The following is a 26,521-nucleotide window of genomic DNA, read 5'->3' on the forward strand; positions in this document are numbered from 1 at the left end:
GTAATAGTATTACACTGGTCTGAATCGTATTAATTGATCTTTTTCAACCGAAGTGATGAATGCATGTACTGACAAATTGCAGGAAGAACGTAAACAAAGCAACTCACTTTTGCATTGCGTATTAAATGGTGGACAAGGCAGCTGTGATAAACAAGTACACCCCTCACTGCACCAGTCTAGAACCTGATAAGTCATTTAACCTCCTAATGCAAAATCTGACAGCAAGGCAGAAAAAAAAGAACTTCCGTCAACAAAAAAGACCCTTCACATCCCCCACTAGCGCCAGTCACTGCTTCAGAGTCATGCATCAGAGCCACAGGGCTTGGAAAGTTGCCATCGTTCTTTTGTTTAATTAAATCTATTTTATGAGCAAAGAGCAGGAGCTTATAGCAGAGAGCTGTGGGAGAGACTGCTCCACACGATTAGCCTCTGAGCTGGATTATCAGACCTTGACAATGACAGCAGTAAGGAAAATAGGCTCTTGACACACAGGTATGCTGCATTAAGCTAGATCTGCTGAGCTTATGAAATCATTTCCCTGTTCAAATCACTTAAACAAAAAGACAAATAAATTATATATGTCATTCAAAATGTGAGATGTTAAAATACTTTTACTGTTATTTATGTATGTTAAATAAAAACATTTGCCAGATCTCTTCTGATAACTCTCAATGGATCCTCAGTACTCTTAGGTCGTCGTAGTGTTTGGGATGAAAAGTGACTGGTTCAGCAAAGACACATTAATCAAAGTGCTCCAAAGACCAAAAATGTTTTAGTCTTGCATTTTTAGACGAATGAAACAATTTTTTTATATTGTTTTAATAATGAATATTATTTGTCACTTCTTAGACACCTATCATAACTTATCGTGGTGGTGCTGAAATGTATCTTAACATAGCTAGATTCAAGGACTCACTATTTCTCAGCCTTTCTTCTGTGCTTTCCTGCTGATGTGTCGGATCTAGTAAGGCTCTTATTGATTTTCTGGCAAGCACCTTTAGCAAAGGCTGTAGCTTGCTAATATACTTGGCTTCCAGCAGCCCCCACAGAGCAGGGTTTCTCATAAATCACGCACTCTGATAATACAGAATGTTGACCTACTAATCTGTAATAACCACAGTGACTCACTCTAAAGACAATGAAATATGCCCATGCTTTTTCCATTGTGACAACTGGTGCATCAGCAAAGTTTCATTTGATGGCAGAGTGCAGTGGGGATAAAGACTGTTGTGGGACCAGTGGTAAGAGGGTGTTCCAGCATTAGAAGGAAATGTTACAAATTAAAGCTATAAGCTACAAACACAAATAGATGAATAGAATAATATTTTTTAAAGCAATGAATAAATGCAGGCACAGAATTACTGATACAGAAACATCAGTGTTTCCAAATTCCAAATATATTTTCTACGATTCTTGTTTATAGAAAAGAATTAAAGCATTTGAACTAAAGAAGCTCTTAGAAATGATCATGTATTAACATATAACCCCTAATCACTGTCAGTACAGGAGAGAGAACGCATCTTGAGATGATGTGGAATTTACAAGCATTTCATTCATGTTACTTATTATTCATTTCTATATTTATATTTAGATACTTTAAGCATTAATACAATTTTTAATTATTAACTAACTCTGTAAAATGAAGTAATAACAGGTTATGTAAGTACAATTTTGAGTATTTGCTTTGTAACATAGCACCAAGGAGTTAAACTCCCTCTATGTTTTGTAAACCAAGCCTTTCCTGTTCGGTGTTTTCATAGCTACTTTTACAAATTTAGTGAAAGTCCTTCCCTATAATTTGCAAGTCAGAGCAAAAAAAAAAATGCTTACATCTGCTCTCTGTTTCACTGTGTGTTAGTGAATAACATACCAGCTAACACAATAGTAAACAACATCATCAGTTTACCTGCTCTAACATATCATGGCTGCTCACCGAGAGTTGGTGGATGTTTTTTTTCTAATAGTTGGTCTTCTGATTGACAGTGAAATGCAAAAGAAATGTGAAGGTGCAACTGAGATGCATTTACTTTGCAATGTGACATTCAGTGACTAATTCAATACGCCCACCAGCGATTACTCTCGACACCTGACATAAACCAGAAACAGCCATCACGCCTCCAGAAGTTTAAATTTCCATTTAAGTTCAAATTTAAGTTAAGACCATTTTTTGATGGTTGCCAAGGGTGGCACATGCACTCCAAAGGTGGTCTTCTTTGATAAATGTTGGATCTTGTGACTAATTTCCATTGCTTCAACTTTCATGAATTTAAACTGGGAAATTCTTAAAGAACATTCAACAGCTTCAGCGTTTACAGACTTGTTGTTGTCACCTCTTTAATGCTGGACCGCATCATTAAGCTTATGCATGTGAGATTTTCATACATGATATTATGCTCACATAGCGGTGACTGTAGCTCAGGTAGAGCAGATTAGCTACTGATTGGAAGGTTGGTGGTTTGATCCTTGGCTTCCCCAGTCTGCATGTCAAATATTCTTGGGCAAGAACCAAGTTGCCCTCTGATGCGTTCATCGGAGTGTGAATGTAGTGTGTGTGTAGATTAGTTTGCACTTGAGTTTAGTTTAGAAGTGCTTGTGTGAATGGGTGAATGAGGCATGTTGTATATAGTGCGTTGAGTACTTTGGGAGAGTAGAAAAGTGCTATATGAGAATCAGACCATTTACCATAATATTGAACTACCCCGCAAAAAATAATAATTTAAAAAACATTAATTAGCCTGCTGACTGATTACTTTTTAACACCATAAAATTGTGAAATCATGCAAAAATAGCTATATATCACACAGCTCTTTCTAGAACGATTAATTTTTTTCTTCCTATTAGCTGAAATGTAGCAACTTAACATAGCAATGTCAAGGTACTCCTCTGTACCTTGACAGTACTGTCTTACCTTGAGGCAACTACTGGGTCTCATAGTAAACCAATTTAAATGGACAGTAATAATGTGGGGCTTTTGTACTGGTAAAGCTGAACAAATATTCTATTTTAAACCAGTGGTAACACAGAAAATAGAGGAATCATCATTCATACTGTCACAGCTGTCACACTCTAAGCTTTAGCTAGCAAAGCACAACACACGTGTGCCCTACTTGTCAGACAACAGTCACTCCCAGGCTTTTGATGGCATCAGCTGAAGCAGAACAGGCAAACGGAAAAAAATGAATAGACTTGCTGATGGCACTCACTTTACCTCCTCTTCTTTCAAACATTACTTTTTGATATTTTAAAAGGGTGCTAAAATAACCCAGATAGTAAACTGGTGAACACACCCATTTTGGACAAAGCAGGTCATAGGACAGCAGCAAATATGGCATCCTATCGTGCTATCCAGTCATACTGAAGCTTTTTCTGTTTTCATCACATATTTAGAAAAAACATGTGCATTGTACACCCAAAGCAGCAAACTCTGACTCACATCCCCCCAGCCCCCAGAACACAATCCAAATTCAAGCTCCAGGTTATTACCATTTTGTTGTGTCAACGAAAAAAGTGACAAGTGTCAATTGCATAAATGGCACATGTCATTCTAGGTTATCTGTCACTGGGAAAATGAAAGAAAAAAAGATTCAGGTCTGAGTGTGCCAGAGTGTGCCAGAACAAATTACAGCATCAACTCTTAAATCCACATCTCAGGAGATTTAAAAAAGCGTTGTGGTATTTGTTCACTTAAAGTCTAGAATTTCACAAAGAAAGAGTAGACAGCACTGCACATTTCATTCAGCTACACGTTGTATGTGCGTGGGTAAGTCACAAAGCAGGTACACGTGTATATTCATGTCACCAAAACGAAGAGGAAATTGTTGAATTACATGGAGCCACTGCTGCGTGTGAGAGCAGATGGCCTGATAAGAAATGTCTGCTCTTCTAATGTACTGCACTGTTTTGCTGGACTTAATCTGTTTCAACTCTACTTATTGGCATATCACAGGGCTTTGCCATCTCAAATCTCTTATGGGGGATGGAGATTCCCTTGACCCGGGTCTCCTATGGCAGTAGATCCCATCTCGCTAATGCGGTTGCGCAACCGTCAATCACTTTAATACATTTTCAGTGCTCCTGGCCAGCTGAAGCACTCTCCTCATGAGCAGTTATGTAATAACCCTGGCATCTTCCGTGGAGAGAGAACCACAGCAGTTAGAGAGAGTGTAGTTTTGGTATGATTTGTTTTACATTGTAATTATTCCAAACACTAAGACATAATAAACTGAATGGACACAGACAGCTCTTCAAAATCAAAGTCTGAAAATACATATAAATTGAAGTTCTCATCAGATTCTAGCTGCTGTGGCACCTTCATCTAATATTCTACTCCACTTGTATTTTATTTTCTTTGTCAAGAAAATCAAACAACAGAGCAAAATGCTGCCTCGGGTGTGCTCTATTTTCAGAAGGAATAAAAAGCTTTATGACAGTCAGTCTATGTTTTTCCACCCTTTGCAACAGAAAGGAATATTCCTCAGAGTAAAAATGTGCTAAAATATGTTGGTGCAGCCTGAACACTCCAAACCAATATTTAATAGCACAAGAAACACCACATAAACAGAAAGTGTAGTAAGGATACAAACTTACTGTACTGATAAATAGCAGCATTAGGACTACCAAACACTTGTAAAGTCATTAACATGCTCATTAACATGTCTCAGGTGCATTGCCAAAACGTGAGTGTTCTTATATTAGATTTTATGCAACGTTTACATGAAAGCCAACAATGTGCCTGACCAAAACTTTTGTACTGGAACAATTTGTTTTATATAAAATAAGAAGCCACTGAAATAAATTATGTTGAAAAGTGTGCAAATGGAGCAACATGGCCACTTCACTATCACTCTGTGGTGCTCTTACTCATGTTTGGCTCCCCAATGGAAACACTGAATATTAAAATAAGGTGCTTTTGTCACATTAATGCAAAAAGACATGATCATGATAAGGATCAGTCCTGCCAGTTGAACACAAGGCATATCAGCTGATGAAAAAAACTCCCTTTTTTCTGTAAATTGTAACTGAAACATTAATATGTGTATTCAAGAGTATTTTTGTACTTACCACTGCTGTATGAGGCATGGGGTTAAATCCACAAAGATTGCAGACAATGTTCTTGCATTCAGTACAGGTGTTGTAATTGGGTGGCTCCTTCGTTCCCACATTGAGTTTGACCTTACAGAGCAGACAGGTAGACAGACTTTCTTTAGGAGCAACCTGAAGCACTTTGTCCTGTGCTAATGGTGTAGCCTTGGCCTGTTGAAGTGGATCAGGTGTCTGTGTTGCCGGTGGTTTACTATCCTTTACTGGGGGCATCTTAGGAGAAACCGGAGGTGTAGGTTTAGGGCTGACACTTGTTGTAGTGGACATCTTCCGTGGAGTAGGTGGTGTAACTTTAGGTTCATCCTGAACTGCCGAGGTTATCAATGTAGATGCAGAACTTAAAATTGATGAACCAAAACCAAACATCTTCCCAGTCACTGACTCAGCAGGCTTTGGAACAGTAGGTTTAGGGGCACCAAAGCCAAAGAAACCACCAGACTCCTGTTTCGCTGGTTGAGCTGGTGGTGGGGCAGGCTTGGGAGATTGGGTCAATGGCTTTGATGGCTGTTGTGGTAGTTTGCCAGCTTCTTGTTTTGCGAAACCTGACTTTACTTCTGGCTTTGTAGGTTGTGAAATCTGTCCTTGTGGGGGTTTTTCCACAAGCTTTGGCTGGCTGGCCACATCCTGAGCATGTCCTTGTGCCTTTTCCTTAGAATCTTGCTGTGCTTTGTCCATCCTTTGGACTGCAGTTGGCACTGGAGCCTCACCTTTGAGAATTTCTTTTCTGGGTTGAACTATTTGAGTAGCCTCTTTTTGGACATCTGCATACTCTGCAGCTTTCTCCTTCTGGACTAATGTCGGTGTGTCCTTCTGTTCAGAGCGAGGAGGTGTAGAAACCTTGCTTGGCATGGGCTGGGGTTTCACCACAGTAGGTTCAATGGCTTCAGATACTCCAAGGGCTCTCTGCATCTGGCAGTTTAAACAAAGCCATTCCTTTACCTGGAACAAGTGTAATGGAAAGCATAAATCACTGTCCAATAAATAAAAAAACAATAACAGTGTTCTGAAATCAGATGAAGGTGCAATGATTTTAAAGCACAAAAAATATCCAATGATATCAAGGTTACTAATGTAACGTGCATATATTCAAAGGGGATTCATTCATACAAACAAATCATGATCATTGAAAAATAAAATGTGTTTAATTTCTCAAACTGTTTTACCAGTGTAATGTAGTTTTTATTTTCTTTTAATGCAATTTTAATAAGGCATAATTATAAAAAAAAATCAGAGGCGAACTTTTTTTTCAAACAATAGGAACTGTGAGAGCTCCTGTATTGTTTTAAAAGCTTTTCTATAATGCCCAGCTTTGTTACTTTTATTTTTTATATTTTTGACTCAGAGTAGCGTAGCTTTTATCAACTCAATCTGATAATTCTTCTCCAAATGTAAGTTTCAAAAGTTACAGTCTCAAATTGGGGTATGCAACATGTTTTCGATGTCTCTTGAAAAATAAAACATCTATATTTTAACAAATTATTTCTCAAATTTGGTATTCAAATTCTTCCTATAATTTGTGCATTTTACTGGAGATAAATGGCAAAAATTAAGCCAATTCAGGCAATTTATTACAAATAATTTAGATTAAGTCTTTAGATTTAGATTAAATTCAGATTAACATCAGTTAAATATTCATAAAGCTGTTATGGCTGGATTGTTTTGTAAATCAAGTAATACTTGATTTAGTAGGACCCACAATAATTGAGTGACAAAAATATGAAAACTACAAAAAGGGCAACAATAAACAGAAAGTTGCATACCTTTAAATCATCTGGTACTGGATTAAAGCCACACTGATTGCAGACAGTTGTCTTGCATTCTGTGCAAGTGTTGTAGTTAGGAGGATCTGTGGGGCCCACTGTAAGTTTCACCTTACAGAGTGGGCAGACAGACTGATCTGCTTTTGAAGCACCTTGGGTGTCTACTGGCACCTTAGGGGGCTCTGATGGAACTTTGTCCACTTTGGCTTGAACTGTTGAAGGAGTCTTATCCTGCTGTGGTTTCTCTGGTTTCTTCTCCTCTGTTTTCTGGACAGGCGGTGGTTTGGTGTCCTTTGCAGGTAATGTTTTAGGAGAGGCTGGTGGTGTAGTTTTAGGAGTGACACTGGCTGTGGTGGACATTTTACGTGGCGTTGGTGGTGTAGTTTTAGGAGTGACACTGGCTGTGGTGGACATTTTACGTGGCGTTGGTGGTGTAGTTTTAGGCTCATCTTGAACAGCTGATGTTATTAAATTGGATGCAGAGCTTAAGAACGATGACCCAAAGCCAAACATCTTTCCTGTCACTGACTCAGCGGATTTTGCAGCAGCAGGCTGTGTTTTAGGACTGCCAAAACCAAAAAAGCCTCCTGATTCCTGTTTTGCAGGCTGAACAGGTGATGGAGCAGATTTAGCTGGAGGGGTCGCAGCTTTTGGAGGCTGTTGAAGGGGTGCCTTTCTTGCTTCTTGGTCTGATGGAAGAGCAGACTTAGCTAAAGAAGATGCAGCTTTTGGAGCCTGTTGAGGGGGTGCCTTTTCTGTCTTTGAATCAGGGGGAGCGGCAGGCTGAATTTTTGGAGTTTGTTGCTGGGGTGTGTCTGGCTGTCCCTTGGGAGTCTCTGCAGAAGGCTTTTGCGAAACATCCGTCTTTATGATAGTGGATGAAATCATTTTGTCAGGCAATGAAGCAACTTTTGGAGCAACCTCTTTAGTTAGGTCAATATTGACAGGGGAGACAGTTTCTTTGGCTGCAGGAATGCTAACAAGGTCACCTTTGGGTACATCTGGCTTAGAAACATCTTTCTTAGAAGCTGTCAAGATGTCTGTCTTCTGTGTGCTGGCAGGGACCTCTTTGCTTGGTGAAGGTTGTGGTTTTATCATTGGTAGGCCTGGAGGTTCAGAGGCTCCAAGTGCTCTCTGCATCTGACAGTTGAGACATAGCCATTCCTTTACCTGTATGAAAAACACACATGAGCTCTGTCAATCTCTCTCTCACACAAGCAAATTCAAACCAATACTAGAACTATGTCTAAATAGGCATTCTACACTGATAAAACATTTAATTACCTCTGTTACATTTGGCATAGGACTAAATCCACACTTGTTGCACACAGTGGTCTTGCAGTCAGTGCAGGTGTTGTAGTTTGGAACATTTTTGGAGTCCATGTTGAGTTCTGCTTTACAGAGTGGACAAGTAGAGTGAGCCCCTTTGGGAGCAGCTTCTGGTTTTTCAGACTCTATTGGTGTTTTATCCACTGTTGTCTGCTCTGATAGAGGAGCCTTGACTGGCTGAGGTTGCTTCTTTTCCAGTTGTGGTTTCTGAGCAACAACTTGGTGTGATTCTTTGCTTAGGGGTTGTTTTTCCTGTATTTGATCAGAGGATATAATCAGCTGTTCAGCTGTTTTCTGAAGTGTTTCAACTTTATTGTTTTCCTTTTCTGAATCTTCTTTAGGCAGAGGAAAACTTGGTGTGAGATCACTTTTCTTCATAGCTGAAGTTTCAGCATTAGTGATAACAGGTGCACCTTGGGAAGGCAGTTGTCTTTCTTCGCTTGGAGGTGCAGTGATGGCTTGAACATCCTTGGCAGGCAGTGAACTAACTTTCTCCTCTTTTGCTTCAGCTGAAACAGTAGCTGTGGTGTCTTTTGCAGGTGGAACGATATCTGGAGTTCGATGTACGATATCCATTTTCTCTGCTGGTGCCTCTGGTTTTGGACTTTCTTTCTGCTTTTTCTCTAATACGTCTGTTTTCTGTGTGGGAATAATATCTTTCGTTTTAGTCTCAGAGACATCTTTTTGCTCAGCGGCAGGTGCGGATGCTTTGCTGGGTGATGCCTGAGGTTTCATCAGTGGAGGCTGTACTGATTCAGCTGCTGTGAGGGCTCGTTGCATCTGGCAAGTCAGACACAACCACTCCTTCATCTACAAGGAAAAGCATATTATTTTGAGTAAGTGTGTCTTTAACAACTAGATTTTTAAAATAAAAGCATAAATCGCCACAGTTAAGAAAACATAACGTATATATTATACATAACATACATTTTAATAACTACATTTTTGGTTTATTTACCTCCGTTTCATTTGGTGTTGGGTTAAATCCACACTGGTTACAGACAGTTTTCTTGCATTCAGTACAGACATTGTAGTTAGGCAGATCCTTAGACCCTATGTTGAGCCCAGCCTTACAAAGTGGACAGGTGGACGGGCCTTGTTTGACGGTGGTTTGGGAGGCTTCACCTGTTTTTGGAGGTTCTGATGGAGCCTTGTCAACTTTGGCTGAGACTAATGGTGGTGTCTGGATCAGCTGGGGTTGTTCAGCCTTGGTTTTCTCCTGGGTAGCAGGGGATTTGATCTCTTTTGCAGGGGATAACTTGGGAGAAACTGGTGGAGTCTTAGGCTGGTCCTGAACAGCTGAGGTAATCAAAGTGGATGCAGAACTGAAAATAGAAGAACCAAAGCCAAACATTTTCCCCGTCACAGACTCTGCCTGCTTTTCAGCATCAGGTTGAGATTTACCACTGCCAAATCCAAGGAAGCCTCCCGATTCTTTTCGTGGTGGTGGAGTGGCAGTACTCAGCTTACGTTCAGGCTGCCTGATTTGGTCTGGTGATTTGTTAGGAGCTGATGTTTTCTGGGGCTTCTGTTGTATTTTCTGAGAAGAAACCGGGGTGGCTTGTTTGTGAACCTCTGGCTTGACTTTAGTCTCAGATGTAGCAGGCTGTGCCGTTACGGATAGTTTCCTCTGAGGTGACTGCTGTGCTGAATACACCTTCTTTTCAGGTTCAGCTGGGCTGGTGACATCTTTCTTTTGGGGTTTTGCAGGTGTCTGAGCATTCACTGAAATTACTGATGGAGGCTCTGTTACTCCTAGAGCCCGCTGCATCTGGCAGGTAAGACATAACCACTCCTTTGCCTGAAAGAAAAATTAAATAAAATTAAAAGTTATATACACACACACATACTGTTAGGTGATCTATTTACAAATACTGATTGTTTATTAAACTAGTTATTTTTATTTTAGTTTACTTTTCCAATGCTGTAATACATCTAGTAATACGTAGTATTTTTTCATTATTTAATATTCCTAAATCCTGGATGAATATTCCTTGAAATCCTGAAATCTAGGTCAACAAGAGACATTTCAAAAGTATAAGTCTGCTGATATTAGTTAAATACAAAGTGTCAATAATAACATGTTTTGTTTTCTTCTTAGTCTTACCCCAGTTCCGTCTGGCATAGGGTTAAATCCACACTGGTTGCACACAGTGTTTTTGCATTCAGTGCAGGTATTGTAGTTGGGCAGATCCTTGGAACCAGTGTTAAGTTTGACCTTACAGAGTGGGCAGGTAGACTGATCTGGTTTGACAGCTGCTTGGGAAGCTGCTGCCTTTGGAGATTCTAATGGCACCTGTCTTGATGCTGGTGTTTTGGTCTGCAGGGATGGCTCAGTTAACTTCTGCTGCTCCAGCTTCTGGGAAGCAGGGGGCTTCATCTCTTCTGCTTTTGACTGGATTGATGGTGGACCCTTTATCTGCTCTGGTTGATCAGATTTCGTCTCCTGTTCTGGTTTCTTTACAGTGGAAGATTTGGTTTCCCTTGCAGGAGACATCTTAGGTGAAACTGGTGGAGTAGTTTTTGGCTGGTCCCGAACTGCTGAGGTTATCAAAGTAGATGCAGAACTGAAGATTGAAGAACTAAAGCCTAACATTTTTCCACTCACTGACTCTGCAGACTTTGCAGCTTCAGGTTGAGGCTTAGGACCAGCAAAGCCAAAGAAGCCTCCTGACTCTTGCTGTGTTGCTGCTTTGGCATTAGTTTGCTTACGACCAGGTTGGGTTGCCTGATCTGGGACTTTTTCAGGAGCGGTTTTCGCTTTTTCTTCCGATGTTTTACGTTCAGGTGCTGGGCTAGCCTGTTTCACAGATGCTGTTGATTGTTTTCTTTGTGGGGAGACTGCTTCTGAGGTTTGCTTTTGTACAGCTGTGTCTGGACTGTCCTTTGTTTGAGGAGTAGTCAGTTTGGAAGATTCCTTGGACTGGACTGTAGCAGGTAAAGAAACTTTATTGGGTGACATTTGTGACTTTAGTGATGGAGGTCCAGTAAGCTCAGAATCTCCTACTGCTCTTTTCATCTGACAATTAAGACACAGCCACTCTTTTACCTAAAATATAATAGACACTTGGTTAAGTGATGCTTTATAACTACAGATTATATCATCAAATGTATACATTATGCATCAAAACAAATTCATCAAATCTCTACTTAAATATAGTTTAATACCACAGATGATACATCTACAAATAAATTACTTTAAAAAGCAACTTTTAATGATTGAATTCAAAAGGCCGGTACCAAAGATTAAAGTCACCTACACAGTATCTGGCCCAAAGTGAAATAGGATTATTATATTACCTCTGCTCTTGAGATAGAGCATTGGATAATGGCTTGAAAAATGTTTTAACTTCTCTTTATAAGACATCATCACTATATCTTTTAATCCTATTAGCCATTTATATTAAATTTTATAAGAATTATCATCTGATTTATTAATTATGACAAAAGGCATATTTTCAGCTCACAGTGGCATTGACTTTTGATAACTAAATTCTGAGTACACTACAGTGTTTGGCTAAAAAAAAATTTAAAAAATCACATGGTGTGTTTGAGATGTTTTCAAGTCTGAGATGCACAGACATGGACACAGATGACCACAAAAACATGCCTGAGACTATAACTGCTGCCAGCATGGTGGTATTTGATTGTTTTGACACTACAGGCAATGTGGAAAACAGACAATATTTTTTAAATCTTGTATTCATGTACTTACCTCTCCTACTGGCATGGGATTAAATCCACATTGGTTGCAGACAATGTTCTTGCACTCAGTGCAGGTGTTATAGTTAGGTGGGTCCTTGGAGCCTATGTTAAGCTCAGCCTTACACAGTGGACAGGTTGTCTGGCCTGCATTAGGAGCCATATGAGACACTTTTGCTACTTGTGGTAGAGCTTTATCATCTTTGCTTTGGTGGGATTCTTCTGGTTTCTTCTTTTGTTCTGGCTTCTGAGGAAGAGTTTTAGGCTCCCTTGCCGGTGACATCTTGGGAGAAACTGTTGGTGTACTTTTTGGAGAACTCTTGGTTGCAGCAGACATCTTCGGCGAGACTTGTGCTGGCGCAGACATTTTTCGAGAGCTTGGTGGTGTGGTCCGTGATTCGTCTTGAACTGCAGATGATATCAAAGTGGATGCTGAGCTGAAAATGGAAGATCCAAAGCCAAACATCTTTCCACTGATGGATTCTGTTGTTTTTGAAGTATCAGTTACGATTTTACCACCCAAACCTAGTGGGTTTCCAGACTCCTCTTGTGTGACTGTGGTGACCTTACTCTGTTTTAATCCCGGTTGACTTCCCTGGTCAGTTGGTTTCTCAGGGCCTGATGCAACTGAAATATCAAGAGGCTTTTTCTCACCAGGAGTTGGGCTAGGATGTCCTTCACTTTCGGGTCCTTTAGCCTCCTTAGATGAAGGTGCTACTGCTGTGGACCGTGTCTTCTGAGGAGAGCCTAGGGTGGCTGTGTCCTTCTTTTGAAGTATGCAAGCCCCTGGAGTCTCCATCTTAGGAGCTGCATCTGATTTTATTTCCTTTTTAGTTTCCACTTGATCAGTAACTATTGCTTTATGATGTACAGCAGATGGAGAAATTTTTTTATCTCCATGGAGGTGTTTCACAGGAGGCCCTGTGGGTTCAGCTGCACTAAGAGCTCTCTGCATCTGACAGTTCAGACATAACCATTCTGCATAACCAACCTGCAAAAACAAAGTATATTTTATTAAAATATGAAACATTTAAAATAATATTAACATCTAAATTAATGTTGTAATAACAATTCAATTACAGGTCTATATATGTAATTTATGCCGTGCATTTTATTGAAGTTTTATTAAAGTAAAATGAGTAATTATTGCTTCTCCTACCTCTGACACATTTGGCATTGGATTGAATCCACACTGGTTACACACAGTGTTCTTGCATTCAGTGCATTTGCTGTAGTTTGGCGGTTCCTTTGAGCCAAAGTTGAGTTTCATCTTACAGAGTGGACAGGTAGATTGGCCTGCCTTTGGAAGAGCTGGTGAAGCTGGCTCTTTCTCTACTTTGGCTTGTATCAGGGGAGAGGTCTTGGCTTCTTGAACTTGCACAGCCTTCTTCTCCTGCTCCTGCTTCTGAACAAATGGTGATTCACTCGCCTTTGAGACAGGAAGCTTAGGAGAAACTGGTGGTGTCTTTTTGGATTCATCTTGGACAGCTGAGTTTATTAAAGTCGAAGCCGAACTGAAGATGGAGGTACCAAAGCCAAACATTTTTCCACCCCGTGATTCACCAAGCTTTGTAGAATCTGAGGGAGGTGTGGAACGGCCAAATCCAAAGACAGCTCCAGACTCCTCTTGTGTAGTGGATGTAATACTACTCTTTTTGATTTCAGTTGGATTTCTCTGTTCAGGTGGTTTTTGAGGTCCTGTCTTTTGGCTCTGCGGTGGCTTTTCTGGTTGCTCTGCTGGTTTTTTCATCTGACAGTTGAGACATAACCACACCTTCCCCTATATTAAAGCAAGGAAAAATTAATTAAAATATAGTCAGGGTAGTTTTAATGCAATAGAATATTTTACTATTAAAAGACTGTAATAAGTTCATTGACAAACATTTATATATGTAATATGTATAGGTGATTGTTCAAGTATTTTCTTACCTCCTTAACATTTGGCATAGGATCAAATCCACATTGGTTGCAGACAGTGTTTTTGCACTCAGTACAGGTGTTGTAGTTGGGAGGGTCTTTAGAACCCATATTGAGTTCCAGTTTACAGATAGGACAAGTTGACTGGCGTGTCTTAGAAACGACAGGCAATGCAGGTGCTGTCTTGGATGCCTCTTCAGGAGGTTTGCCTGCTTTTGTCTGTACTGATGGTGAACCTTTGTCTTTTTGTGTTTGCTCTGATGTTTTCTCCTGTACCAGTTTCTTGACAGTGGGAGACTTGGAGTCACGTGCAGAAGACATCTTAGGAGACACTGGTGGTGTCTTTTTGGATTCATCTTGGACAGCTGAGTTTATTAAAGTCGATGCAGAACTGAAGATGGAGCTACCAAAGCCAAACATTTTTCCACCTAGTGATTCAGGGGTCTTTGCAGAATCAGGTTGAGTTGTAGAACTGCCAAAGCCAAAGAACGATCCAGATTCCCCTTGTGTCGATGCTGTACTACCCCTTTTAGATCCTGGTTGATTTATCTGATCTGTTGGCTTCTGAGGACCTGTCTTCAAGCTTTGCTGTGCATTTTTCTGACCAGAAGCTGGACTGGCCTGCCTATGACTTTCAGATCCTTTCACATCTTCAGTCTTTGCCAGCTGTTCTCCTGGCTTTTGCACTTTCCGCTGAGGTGAGCTTGATGGAGAGGGCTCCTTTAATTTAGATTCAGCAGATGTCACATTCTCTTTCTTTTGAAGTTTATCCACTGGGGGAGTTTCCTTCTTTAGGGCACTGTCTTGTGCAGTGACTTTACTCGGTGAAGCCTGTATTTTCATCATGGGAGTTCCTGGAGGTTCTGATGCTCCCAGTGCTCTCTGCATCTGACAGTTGAGACATAGCCACTCCTTCACCTACAATGGAGCAACAATATTTAAAAATTCAATCAGTCGTGCTGCGGAATACATTTTAATGTTAAGACATTTTAAAGTGACAACAATAAAAAAGACATAATGTCACAGTTATTGTTCAAATAAATTGTTATATTCGACACAATTCTTCTTAACTTACCTCCTTAACATTTGGCATAGGATTAAATCCACACTGGTTGCAGACAGTGTTTTTGCACTCAGTACAAGTATTATAGTTGGGAGGATCTTTAGAGCCCACATTAAGTTCCAGTTTACAGAGAGAGCAGGTAGACTGGCCTGCCTTGGAAACAACTGGTGGAGCTGATGCTTTCTTTGGTTGCTCTGATGATGGCTTGTCTGCTTTTGGCTGTACTGGTGGTGAGCCCTTGGCTTTCTGTAGTTCCTCTGTTTTTTTGGCCTCTTCCAGCTTCTTGACTGGAAGAGGAGATTTCGAAGTGGGGGGTTTAGAATCCTTTGCAGCAGACATCTTGGGAGAAACAGGTGGTGTACTTTTAGGTTCATCTTGAACAGCTGTGGTAATCAAAGTAGATGCAGAGTTGAAAATGGAGGAACCAAAACCAAACATTTTCCCTGTCACTGAATCTGCAGGCTTTGTAGCATCAGGCTGAGTTTTAGCACCACCAAAACCAAAGAGGCCTCCGGACTCTTGCTGTGCAGCTTTAGTGGTGCTTTCCTGCTTTCCTACAGTTTGATTCGTCTGCTGCGGTTGTGTCTTCTTGTTCTCCTGAGATGCTGTCTGACCAGGAGCTGGGCTGACTGCCTTTTGACTGTCTGGTTCTTTAGTCTTTGCTGGCTGTGGTGCTGATGTTGGTACTTTTCTCTGGGGAGAGCCTGGTGCATTAGTCTTCTGTGGTGTAGGCTGTGTGGGAGTAGTCTTTTTGAAAGATTTTCCCAAAGATGTATCAATTTGAGGTTCAATTCCTCCAGCAGCCCGTTTCACCTGGCAGTTTAGACATAGCCACTCCTTCCCCTTAAAAGAACAGCATAAAATACATTATAAATGTATTAATCCTAAAAACACAAAAACAGTCTTATGGAAAAAAAACCACAAAAAGAGAAAAGAACCATAGAAATACAAATGCACAAAAAATGTTATAACTACAGTAAGCAAGAACTGTGGTGGTCCAAAAATCAGCTTAAGATTGGGATAGTACTTTATGGTGCTATTTGTAGCACCAAATATCTACATGAGACAATGTAATGTATTTTAACTGTATCCAAATAAATTTGGTTTTCCAACTAAAAATAGTGCAGCAAAACAAAAGCTTAAAGAAGGATTAATCGCCAATAACTATTTGTTTAACTTACAAATTAAAAAACTGAGAGCAATAATGATAGTATTATTTTAGTTTAAGGCAGTATCACAACACAGTAGGTACTTTGTCATTTACCCTCAAAGGCTTTACTTTGAGCAGTGATGTATTTTGAAAACACCTTTAAAAGTAAATGTCTTTGTCCAAAATCCAAGAACAGGAACTTGCACAGTATGAATGTGAAAAAGCAACAACACTGTTCAAGCATTACTGAGCATTTTTATTTCTTGTTTCTGTTATATAACCATATAAGAGTGGTAAAATTATTGAAAGAAATAAAATGCCACTCCCTTTTACTTGAAAAGAGATCTAGGTCTAATGGAAAAGACAGCTGTTTGCAGGAGTGTGAGCCTTCCCCTGCTCAGCATGATTAAAGGATCTGACAAATAGCATTCTCAGTGTGACTCTTAGTCAAAGTATCAGACGTTCAACAGGACTGCACATGAAAACAAAAACAAACAAAAACAAAATAGCTTTCTCGGGTAACTTCTGTGTTCATAAAACTTTGTGAAAAACGCTCAAATGTAACAAAATTTTGTATATCATCTAACATGTAATGGTTCTTTGATAATAGCTCTCCAATCTATGAAATAACATAAAAAAGGATCTTAACAGCTTCAACAAGCTTAATTCTTAAGCATGCCTCAGAAGTCCAAGTAAAAGACACTTCTGAGAAATCTGTAAAATATTACAGCAAACAAATGTACTGACCCTTTAAAACTCCAAAATTAAAAAGATATACATTTTATTTTAATTTTCCTAAGTTACTTCAGTAAACTGCACCTCTTACCTCATTAACGTTTGGCATGGGGTTAAAACCACATTGATTGCAGACAACGGTTTTGCATTCAGTGCATGTGTTGTAGTTGGGAGGATCCTTCGAGCCCATGTTAAGCACTATTTTACAGAGAGGACAAGTGGATTGGCTTGTAGTCGGAGCAGTGTGGGAAGTTGTTGCTGTCTTTGGAGTGACTGGCAGGGATTTTTCTGCTTTTGCCTGTCCAGCTGGATGAACCTTTGCTTGTTGAGGTTGTTCTTGTTTCTTGTCTTGTTCTGACTTTTGGATAGAAGGCGGTTTGGTCTCCTTGGAAGATTGCATTTTAGGAGAAACCGGTGGAGTTGTTTTAGCCTCATCTTGAACAGCAGAAGCTATCAAATTAGATGCAGAACTAAAAATAGACGAACCAAAGCCAAACATCTTTCCAGTCACTGAATCTTCTGTCTTTGCAGTTTCAGTTTTAGTACCTCCAAAGCCAAATAAACCTCCTGACTGCTGCTGGGGTGCTGAGGTGGCACTGCTTTGCTTGCGTTCAGTCTGATTAGTTTGGTGTGGCTTAGGAGATCCTGATGCTCTCTGGGCCTCAGGTGTCATTTTCTGAACAGGTGCTGGACTGCCTTTTTTTTGAGCCTCCGGTCCTTTAGCAGCTTCTGCCTTTTCTGGCACTTTTGTTGATTTAGACTGGATTTTCTGCGGTGAACCTGGTGCTGATATTTCCTTTTTGACAGGCTCAGCAGCTGATGGTGTCTGTTTTTGGGGACCAGACATTTTGTTAGGTGTGGGGTTTTTCATGGGAGGTCCTGGCAGTTCAGAAGATCCTTGAGCTCTCTGTATTTGGCAAGTAAGACAAAGCCACTCGTGTGCCTGTACAAAAAAACAAAGACAAATAAATTTATTAAAAGATATGTGCAGATAGATGCACATAATGTAATAAGGTGAAAGAAGAAAAAAAGTACATTTCCCCAAATTATTCAAGGGACATCACAACTGAGTTTTGAAACTTTTGAAAATAAAAAAAATGTAAAAACTAGTGATTCAATAATGGTACCAGATTGATTTAGCTCTACCAGTGCTAAACCCGTGTTAATTCAATACTAATTAAACACAATCTAACAGCAGTTTTCAAATACATGACATAAAATGTACAATACTTGCGATAGTACAATATTTCATCTTGTAAGAACTTTGGTGTCACCAAGTAGCTTGCCCACTACTAGCACGGTAAGGGTTCCGTGTCCTTTGGTAAGACATTGAACCCAAAATTGTAAAACCCCTTGTGTGTGAATGTGAAAAGACATTGCAAAGTACTTTGAACAATATACTTTGTTCAAAGTATGTGCTAATGTGCTAAAACACATTAAGTGAAATATTTCAAGTCTTTGTTGCTTTAATTGTTAGATAAAAGATAGCAATTTTGATTATAGCTTATATCTCAGGAAAATCAGAAATCTCTATCTCAGATTATAAGAATATCAATCAAAAAAGGATTTACAACACAAAATATCAAACCTCTGAAAAATATGTTCATTTATACACTCAATACTTGATTGGAGCTCCTTGAAAACATACTATTGGATCAAAATGGACTACATAAAGAAATGTATAATGTTTATGTTTTGTTCTATAAGGACTGCACTGCTTCAGCCAAATCCACATACTACTCTGGTTTAATCAGTTCTAATGAAGGTAGCTCAAGGTCTCTCTTTTCAATGTTCAGTAAAATTACAAAACCTCCAGACATATTACCCTCCCATATGTATTCTGCTGACTTTTGTAATTCTCTTATGTCTTTGTTCACCCGTAAAATCTCAGATATCCACCGTCAACTTAACTCTGCAGGAGCTTCCAACTCTGAAGTAGACTTCCTGTTTCCCCTCACTTTTTTCAAGCTTTCCTCTTCCCTCCATAACTGATGTATCTAATCTTATTATAAAATCTAAATCATCCACCTGTCACCTTGACCCTCTTCCCACTGTGTTAGTTAAAGCCTGTCTTGCCTCATTAGCTCCTCTCATAACCAGTATTATACATTCCTCCCTTAACACTGGAATCGTTCCTTCATCTCTGAAAAAGGCTTCTTTTATTCCAACTCTCAAAAAGCCTGGTGCAGACCCCCATAACTTTGATAATCTTTGCCCTATATCAAATCTACCCTTTATTTCAAAAATTCTTGAAAAAATTGTCACCTCCCAGTTCACTTACACCTCAATAAACATAATCTCTATGAACAATTTCAATCTGGTTTCCGCCCCAGTCATAGCACAGAAACTGCTTTGTTAAGGATTATCAATGACCTTCTGATGGCAGCTGATTCTGGTCTCCTATCCATCCTCATCCTTCTTGATCTTAGTGCGGCGTTTGATACCATTTCTCACAATATCCTCCTGAACCGGCTAGCATCCATTGGCATTAGTCATACGGCCCTTGCCTGGTTCACCTCCTATCTCTCAGACAGCACTCAGTTTATCCAATTTAAATTCCATTCTTCAAGTCTCCATCCTGTTTCTGCTGGTGTGCCCCAGGGTTCAGTATTAGGGCCTCTTTTATTCATTATTTACATGCTCCCTCTTGGTCATATATTCCGAAAATATCATATAAATTTTCACTGTTATGCCGATGACACCCAGCTCTATATTTCTTCTAAACCCAATTCATCCCTCCCACCTACCTCCCTCTCAAACTGTCTTATCGAGATTAGATCCTGGTTCTCCTCCAATTTTCTTAAACTAAACAGTAATAAAACAGACGTTTTACTTGTTGGTACAGCCTCTATCTTATCCAAATGCCACAGTTTTTCCATTGACATTGAAAGTTCTCCCACCCTTTCCTCCCCTCAGGTTAAGAGTTTGGGTGTCATACTTGATAATACTCTTTCATTCCAGTCCCACATTAATTACATAACCTGGTCTGCATATTTCCACTTACGCCCCTTCCTTACTCCCCATGCTGCTGCCATCCTTGTCCATAGTCTTATTACGTCCCGCATTGATTACTGCAATTCCCTCTTATTTGGTCTCCCTAAAAGGTCCCTTCATAAACTCCAACTTCTTCAAAATTCCACAGCTCGGGTCATAACGCGTACTCCTTCAAGAGCTCATATTAGGCCAGTTCTTCAGCAGCTTCACTGGTTGCCCATAGAAGTCAGGATAAACTTTAAAATCTTACTTCTCACGTTCAAATGTATCCATAAATCTGCTCCTTCCTATTTGTGTGACCTGCTCCATATCACCACTGTTTCCCGCCCTCTCCGATCCTCATCTGCTATTCATCTTACTGTTCCGTCCGCACGTCTTACCACTATGGGGAACAGAGCCTTCAGTCGCTCTGCTCCTCGACTCTGGAACTCTCTTCCTCCAGCCATAAGAAATATAAACTCTCTTCCCACATTTAAGTCACAGCTCAAAACACATCTGTTCAAACTGGCTTATTCGCTTTAGTGCTGATTTTATCTGTTGTCAAGTTCTGCTTTGCAATTTTAACTTATTTTATGACTATTGCTTCTTTTATTAATTTTGTTCTTTTGTAAGGTGATCTTGGGTTTTTGAAAGGCGCCCTCAAATAAAATGTATTATTATTATTATTATTATTATTGTTAATATGCTGTGTTGTGACATACAGCAGACCAGCTTGCTAAGGTGTTCTTGAAGATCAAGTTGCTTTAACAGCAACCTTCATCTTGTATACATTCTCAGGTCAGGTGTTTCTCATCTTCCTCTTGACAATACCCTACAGATTTTTAATGAGGTTCAGGTCAGGTGAGGTGGCTGACCAATCAAGGACAGTGACAAGATAGTCAGCGAATTATTTGTTAGTAGTTTTGGCACTGTGTGCATGAGCTAAATCCTGCTGAAAATGGAAATATCTTTCTCCTTAGCCAAGATAAGACGATTCTGACATTGTCTCTGAGTATTGATTGTTTGGTATGATTGATAATAGAAATTAGATAGTTGTAGACCCTTTCCTGAAGCTGTTTGTGTGTAGTGGTTCTTGAAGTTAAGTGCTGTGCAAAACTCTAGAGCGAGCCCTCATTTCTCTTTATTTTATTTCCTTCTTGTAATTTTAAAGTAGTAGAGCAAGAGTTCCTCAAGCTTTGTGAAGGTCTTTCAAGGATTTTCTTTGGATATTAGATATTGACTAAATTTTCCCATTTTCAATACAGTCCTTGTACCTAGCAATTATGAATGGAATGCTTTTGCTTGTTTGTTAAGCCACTTAACACTGGCCTATGACTCAATCAAGCATAAAAAGGCACCTAACTCAATGAATGAACTAGTGTCATATACATACACATAACAGACAAGTTAGCCAAGAACCAATTTTAAATTATATATTTAGGCACGTTTGTTACCAGCAGCACATCGCAAAATTATATAATTTCTTCTGAAATTAAATCAATGAAAAGTCCAAAAATAACACAGTTTCAAAGGCATAAAATAGTTAATACAAGTTTTAGATACTTTATTTATAACTAGCTATAGTTATAAATTGCTATAGTTATAAATTGTTATAGAAATAGATTCCCAAAGAGCTACTAGCTGAAAACTCTCCATTTCTTAACATGTTGTACAGAGTTTACTTAAAATTTTGCAGAAATTTGACAAGTGGAGAAAAAAGAAAATGTGTCAGGACTAAAGAAAACCATCAATAGGATGTCTGTGAAGGTTCTCAGTCATCCAGGTCATCGTTGTTTAATGTAGACTGTTCCTTGCTACACTGTACAGCACTGTTGCTGTACAGTGTAGCGAGGAACACTGCTGTACAGTGGAGCAGGGAATGCTCAGACCTCTACATTGGAGAGAGCAAACAGCCACTTCATAAACGCATGGCACAACATAGAAGAGCCACCTCGACGGGACAAGACTCTGCATCTAAAGTACAAAGGTCACTCCATCGAGGACACCAATGTTCACATTTTGGACAGAGAAGACAGATGGTTGGCTGATTGTGGCCTACACCCATTTTCACACCTTGGTGATTAGGTAGAGGATCATTAGGGGGTCCATTGTCCCTCTTGGGGGACTCCCATAGGGCTTAAATCTGGGACTCTCCATCATTTGACCTTAGAACTGAAGAAGCTTCTCAGATGAGAGGTGAAACGTTTTCAAGCAACTTAAAGAATTCGAGACGCTTTTCTTTCCAAGCTCCTTAGACCATCAATAAGATATGAGTAGTATCTGACAGTCATGTTCTTGAGAAATAGGAAAAAAATCAAGAAAACACCTGACACTGGTCCTTAAGTTGATCCATGTACTATTCAGTGAATCTTGAAATGGTCTCAGTAGAAGGGTAGCTGTAAATGAGTTAATCTTAAGGAAGGAAAACAAGGAAGTATGCCAAACTACTCCAGAAAATCAGTGGCAAAACCAAATTTTAGTTCAAATCATCATCAGTACATACAAAGGATGTCAGAAGAGAAGTACAACAGTGAGTACTGTGTCTACAGGTATCTGTAGAACACGCTGGACACTCTGTCATGTTTTGGGGCTGCATTTCAGCCTCTGGCACATAGAAATCTACCATCAGATTTTCCACCAAGCAATACCAACTCGAAAATGGCTGATTGGCAACAGCTTCATTTTCAGCATGAAAATGATCTCAAATATACTGCCTAAAGCATACCTGGATAGAAAAACACAGTGGAAGACTGTTAGTCATAGATTGGTCACTTGAGAATCTAGCATTTAACATTACTGAAACAGTGTGTGATCATCTTGGGATAAAATGGAATAAAAGGCAACCAACATCCAAAGAAGAGGCTGAACGTCCTTCAGAAAGACTGGAAAACTATTGCTGAAGACTACTTAAAGAAATTACAAGAAAACCTGCCTAATAGATTTCAAGCTGTGTTGGTGAATAAAGGTGGTCATACCAAAGACCGACTTCCATGCTTGTCAGAATTATACAAACACGATTTTTGCATTCTACATTGCATTTCCATGTAGTTTTGCAACAGCTTCAGTAAACAGCTGAACATATCTCACATTTTCATAGCAAAATATAAAGAAATGAGGGGTGGCTCAAGATTTGTTCACAGTATTGTACTAACATGTTACTTCATTCTATGCAAAGCTCTTCAGTTCTTCAATCGATTGGTCTTAACAGTCCTCTCAAGGCTGCACTTATACATGTTGCTTGTGCACCTCTTCCTACCACACTTTTTCCTTCCAGTCAAATTTCCATGAATATTCTATGATACAGCACTCTGCAAACAGGCAGCCGTTTCAGCAATGATCTTCTGTGGCTTACTCTCCTTGTAGAGGGTGTCGAAGATCACCACCTGAACAGCAGTCAAGTCAGCAGTCTTCCCCGTGACTGAGGTTGCGTGCACTGAATTAGACTGAGGCATACACGGTATTTATACTGTTTGAGTAGAAGTTTTAATCTCAAACTGAAATATTTGAATAATGTGAGACACTGATTTTTGTATTTTTGTGAGCTATGAGCTGTGATTGTCAAAATGAAAACAAAAAGGCTTGAAATATTTAAATGTGCATTAAATATTACCTTTTTTAATTAAATGACAAAATGCATTTTTTATGATATTCTGAACTTTTAAGATGCATTGATAGATGCAAATGAATAACCATTCAACTCCTGGCCATTTGCCCTCATTGTCTCATGATATCAATTAAAACTACACTGCATTAATATTTTTAATTACATATGTATTAATTCTGTAAGTGTAGTGTATAGCAAAAGTATCCAACCAAAGAAAACTGCTTGAAATTTGTAGTATCAAATAAAAGAACATTTGCATTGAAGCAAAATTACGAGAAAGCATAAAATAGATCACATTAAGACTAAATTAAACCACTACTTACATTAGAGTCTGGAGGGCTGAAGCCACACAAGCTGCACACATCCATTTTACACTGTGTACAGGTTTTATGGTTAGCTGGTTCTTTTGTAAGTTGTGTTGTTTTACACACTGGGCAAAGCTTTGCTACTGCTGTTGACCCTGATCTTGCTTTAGCTGTTCCAGGTGATGAAGACCCTGCTTGTGTCATGCCAGTTGGACCAGGTCCCTTACTCCCTTGCTTATCAGAGGACTGCTGTTGGGATGTGGCCCTGATGCCTTTCTGCTCTGGTCCTGCCTTAGACGAGTCATGCTGTTGCTGCCCAATTTTTGGTGATGCCTGCTGTTGTTTTCCAACCTCAGACCCAACCTTTGTTGACCCTTGTGCACCAGTCTTAGTGGGGTTTTGTTGCTGCATCCTTGTCTGTTGTTGAGCTCCAGGTTTAGGAGAACTTTGCTGTATAGGTTGGTTTTTGGGGGGTTCTCCTTTAGGCTGGACTTCAGGTTGAGCCCCTGTCTTTGAAGTTGTTTTTTGCCCAGCAGGTTTGTTTGAGGGGCCAGTTTGTCCATTTCCATGTAGCTGTGGTGAACCTTGCTTGGGAGGTTGTTGGGTCTTTTGCATAGGGGGAGATTGGCCTGGTTTATGGGGATGCGGTTGCTGTTGATGGTCTTTTCCAGAGCCTGCTGTTGGCTTCTGTTCTCCAGATTGCTTTTGCCCCTGCTGGGGAGGTGATTTTTTATCCCCCTCACCATCATCTCCAAACAAACCAAACTTATTTACAGCAGAGGACACGGCATTGAGGGGGTTTGCCCCACTAAGGAATTTGGAGGAGAACATTGTTGGGTCTTCCTCGTCCTCCCCCTCTTCCTCCTTGCAGGAGCTGGAATCTACAGGACTGTCAGAGTCAGAGCAGGAACTGTCTCCACTTTGACCCGGCTCTCCCACAGATGCCTGAGGGGCGGCTGGACCGGTGGAGAGGGCATCTACAGCCCCACTCCTGCTGCTGCTGCTGCTGCTACTGCTGCTGCTCCCTGGGCTCTCCTCTGGCTCAGCATCTACGTCAGACTTCCTACATACATGACAGACAAAGAGAGGATGTGTGAGGTGACAGAAACAAGGGAGGGATAATGAAAGAGAGTAACATTTGCGGACCACAAGTATGTAGAAGAAGGGATAACGTAGTTTCACCCATCCACTCAACATTAACATAAAGTTGGCTTAATCTAATAACTCAACTTTGAAGACCATCAATGCATTACACAATATGTACTTAACTCGATTTAGACAAGTGTATCCTTATCTGAACCTATTAACTGCATGGTTTTCAATAGAGAAATTTTCATATAAATATTCTGTAAGAATCTGTGTATTAGACACACCGGTGTTTGATAAATTATATTTATTTCCATTCTGGTTAGAACTATTATTATTTGTCATTAAAGCCATTAAAGATTCATTCTCTTTGATTTACTCCACACCGACTGTTGCTTTCAGTACCATGGACGGGACCAGAACCGCTCTGCTGCTTGCAGCCTATACAAATCAGAGAGATCCTTGTCAGCCAGTTAAAGCCTACGATACAGCCTAATGTGCAATACAGGAGGGGGATGTTGCTCTCAATTGACCGGGCTACTACAAATCCTATTCAAATGACTATTGAAGGTGGACTCGCGGGTCCAGAACACCATTTTTTTTCACGGTGACAGAATTAGATTTTCATTATCCGAATGGCACCGATTGTCACGGAGTGAAAAATGTCACGCAAGACGTGTTTTACAGCAGCCAGACGAGTAAACACAGGAAATCTAGCGCTTTCACTGGAGAAACTGCAGGCACATCCGGGTAGCGGCCCAGCAAATAATGCATGGGAAGTAAATACTGATAGTTTCTTGGACAAAAGCAACATCAAGGACAATACAAGTCTGTGATGACCAATTATCTTTCTAAATAGGCAATTACAGCTGCGTTCGGCGTTTACTACGCAATGCTCACTTGCAGCTCAGGTTCACTCATACGCGGTGTATCTGACGTATCCACGGCGCTTTACCGATATGAAAAGGCATCATGTATAACCACCAACCATTCTAAACCGGACAACATCTTAGTCCGCAGAGGGTACGAGGTGATAACAGCCCAAGCCCACGGGTGAGCGAAAAAATGGAAAACACATTCTCACCTTTTTCTTGTGTCCTTGACCAGGTATCTTAACGAATATTTTTTATACTTAATGTGTAGTATACTGTTCTAGATTATTGTAAACCAGCGTAAAACTGTGACGAAACCCAGTAACAGCTCTGTCATCCCTGTGATTTCCCGAAATACCATCTGTTATCCACTCTGCGCCCCCCGCTCACCTCCTCCCATCCTGCATGCAACCAAGCATCCTTCACCCTCCACGGTCACAATGTCAAACACTGAAGCGCAGAATTCAAGAGAAACCGAAGAGAAACAGTACCTTCATCAACAGCTGATCTGTCTCCCCATCCTGCCCAACCTTCCTGAGATATCCCCTATCCGTGTCTGTCTGATCGCCGGGGGATAGAGAGCACAGGGCAGCGGATAGAGAGCGATCAGCATCCACTCCGCCTCCCACTTTTGCGCGCATGCGCCACATCTGACAGGTGATCACAATATATATCACGCACGGAAATTGAAATTAAAGGGGACAAGCGATTTATTTCCCCTGGAGTCACGTGTGATCAGACCTGAAAATTTACCCTTATGCTGAACGTCTTCTCAGTGGCCGCTGACAGATTTGATATGTCATTGCTGTGATCGTGAGTTGCAGTATAGCTGGATAATAATAATAATAAAAAAAAAGAGCAGCACTGGATAATTTCACATCACTTTAAATGTTATACCCGATTAATTGCATTTTCTAGACAAATG

The 26,521-nt window shown here is 40.1% G+C and overlaps 1 protein-coding gene across 1 annotated transcript in view; it reads right to left on the reverse strand.

Moving 5' to 3' along the window:
• Nucleotides 1-26,237, reverse strand: part of pclob (piccolo presynaptic cytomatrix protein b) — a 61,634-nt gene extending 35,397 nt beyond the window's left edge. The window contains exons 1-13 of the mRNA XM_076887108.1: nucleotides 26,088-26,237; nucleotides 25,809-25,876; nucleotides 23,657-24,701; nucleotides 16,848-17,699; nucleotides 14,884-15,714; nucleotides 13,821-14,726; nucleotides 13,051-13,671; nucleotides 11,905-12,882; nucleotides 10,297-11,238; nucleotides 9,148-9,990; nucleotides 8,145-8,999; nucleotides 6,861-8,030; nucleotides 5,062-6,039 (exon numbers count right to left, since the gene is read on the reverse strand). Of these exons, the coding sequence (XP_076743223.1) occupies nucleotides 5,062-6,039; nucleotides 6,861-8,030; nucleotides 8,145-8,999; nucleotides 9,148-9,990; nucleotides 10,297-11,238; nucleotides 11,905-12,882; nucleotides 13,051-13,671; nucleotides 13,821-14,726; nucleotides 14,884-15,714; nucleotides 16,848-17,699; nucleotides 23,657-24,701; nucleotides 25,809-25,876; nucleotides 26,088-26,237 (10,239 nt within the window). The remainder of the gene's footprint in view (nucleotides 1-5,061; nucleotides 6,040-6,860; nucleotides 8,031-8,144; nucleotides 9,000-9,147; nucleotides 9,991-10,296; nucleotides 11,239-11,904; nucleotides 12,883-13,050; nucleotides 13,672-13,820; nucleotides 14,727-14,883; nucleotides 15,715-16,847; nucleotides 17,700-23,656; nucleotides 24,702-25,808; nucleotides 25,877-26,087) is intronic.
• Between the last annotated feature and the right edge of the window lie 284 nt (nucleotides 26,238-26,521).

The sequence above is a fragment of the Maylandia zebra genome, linkage group LG7, assembly GCF_041146795.1.
Source record: "Maylandia zebra isolate NMK-2024a linkage group LG7, Mzebra_GT3a, whole genome shotgun sequence".
Taxonomy (NCBI): Eukaryota; Metazoa; Chordata; class Actinopteri; order Cichliformes; family Cichlidae; genus Maylandia; species Maylandia zebra.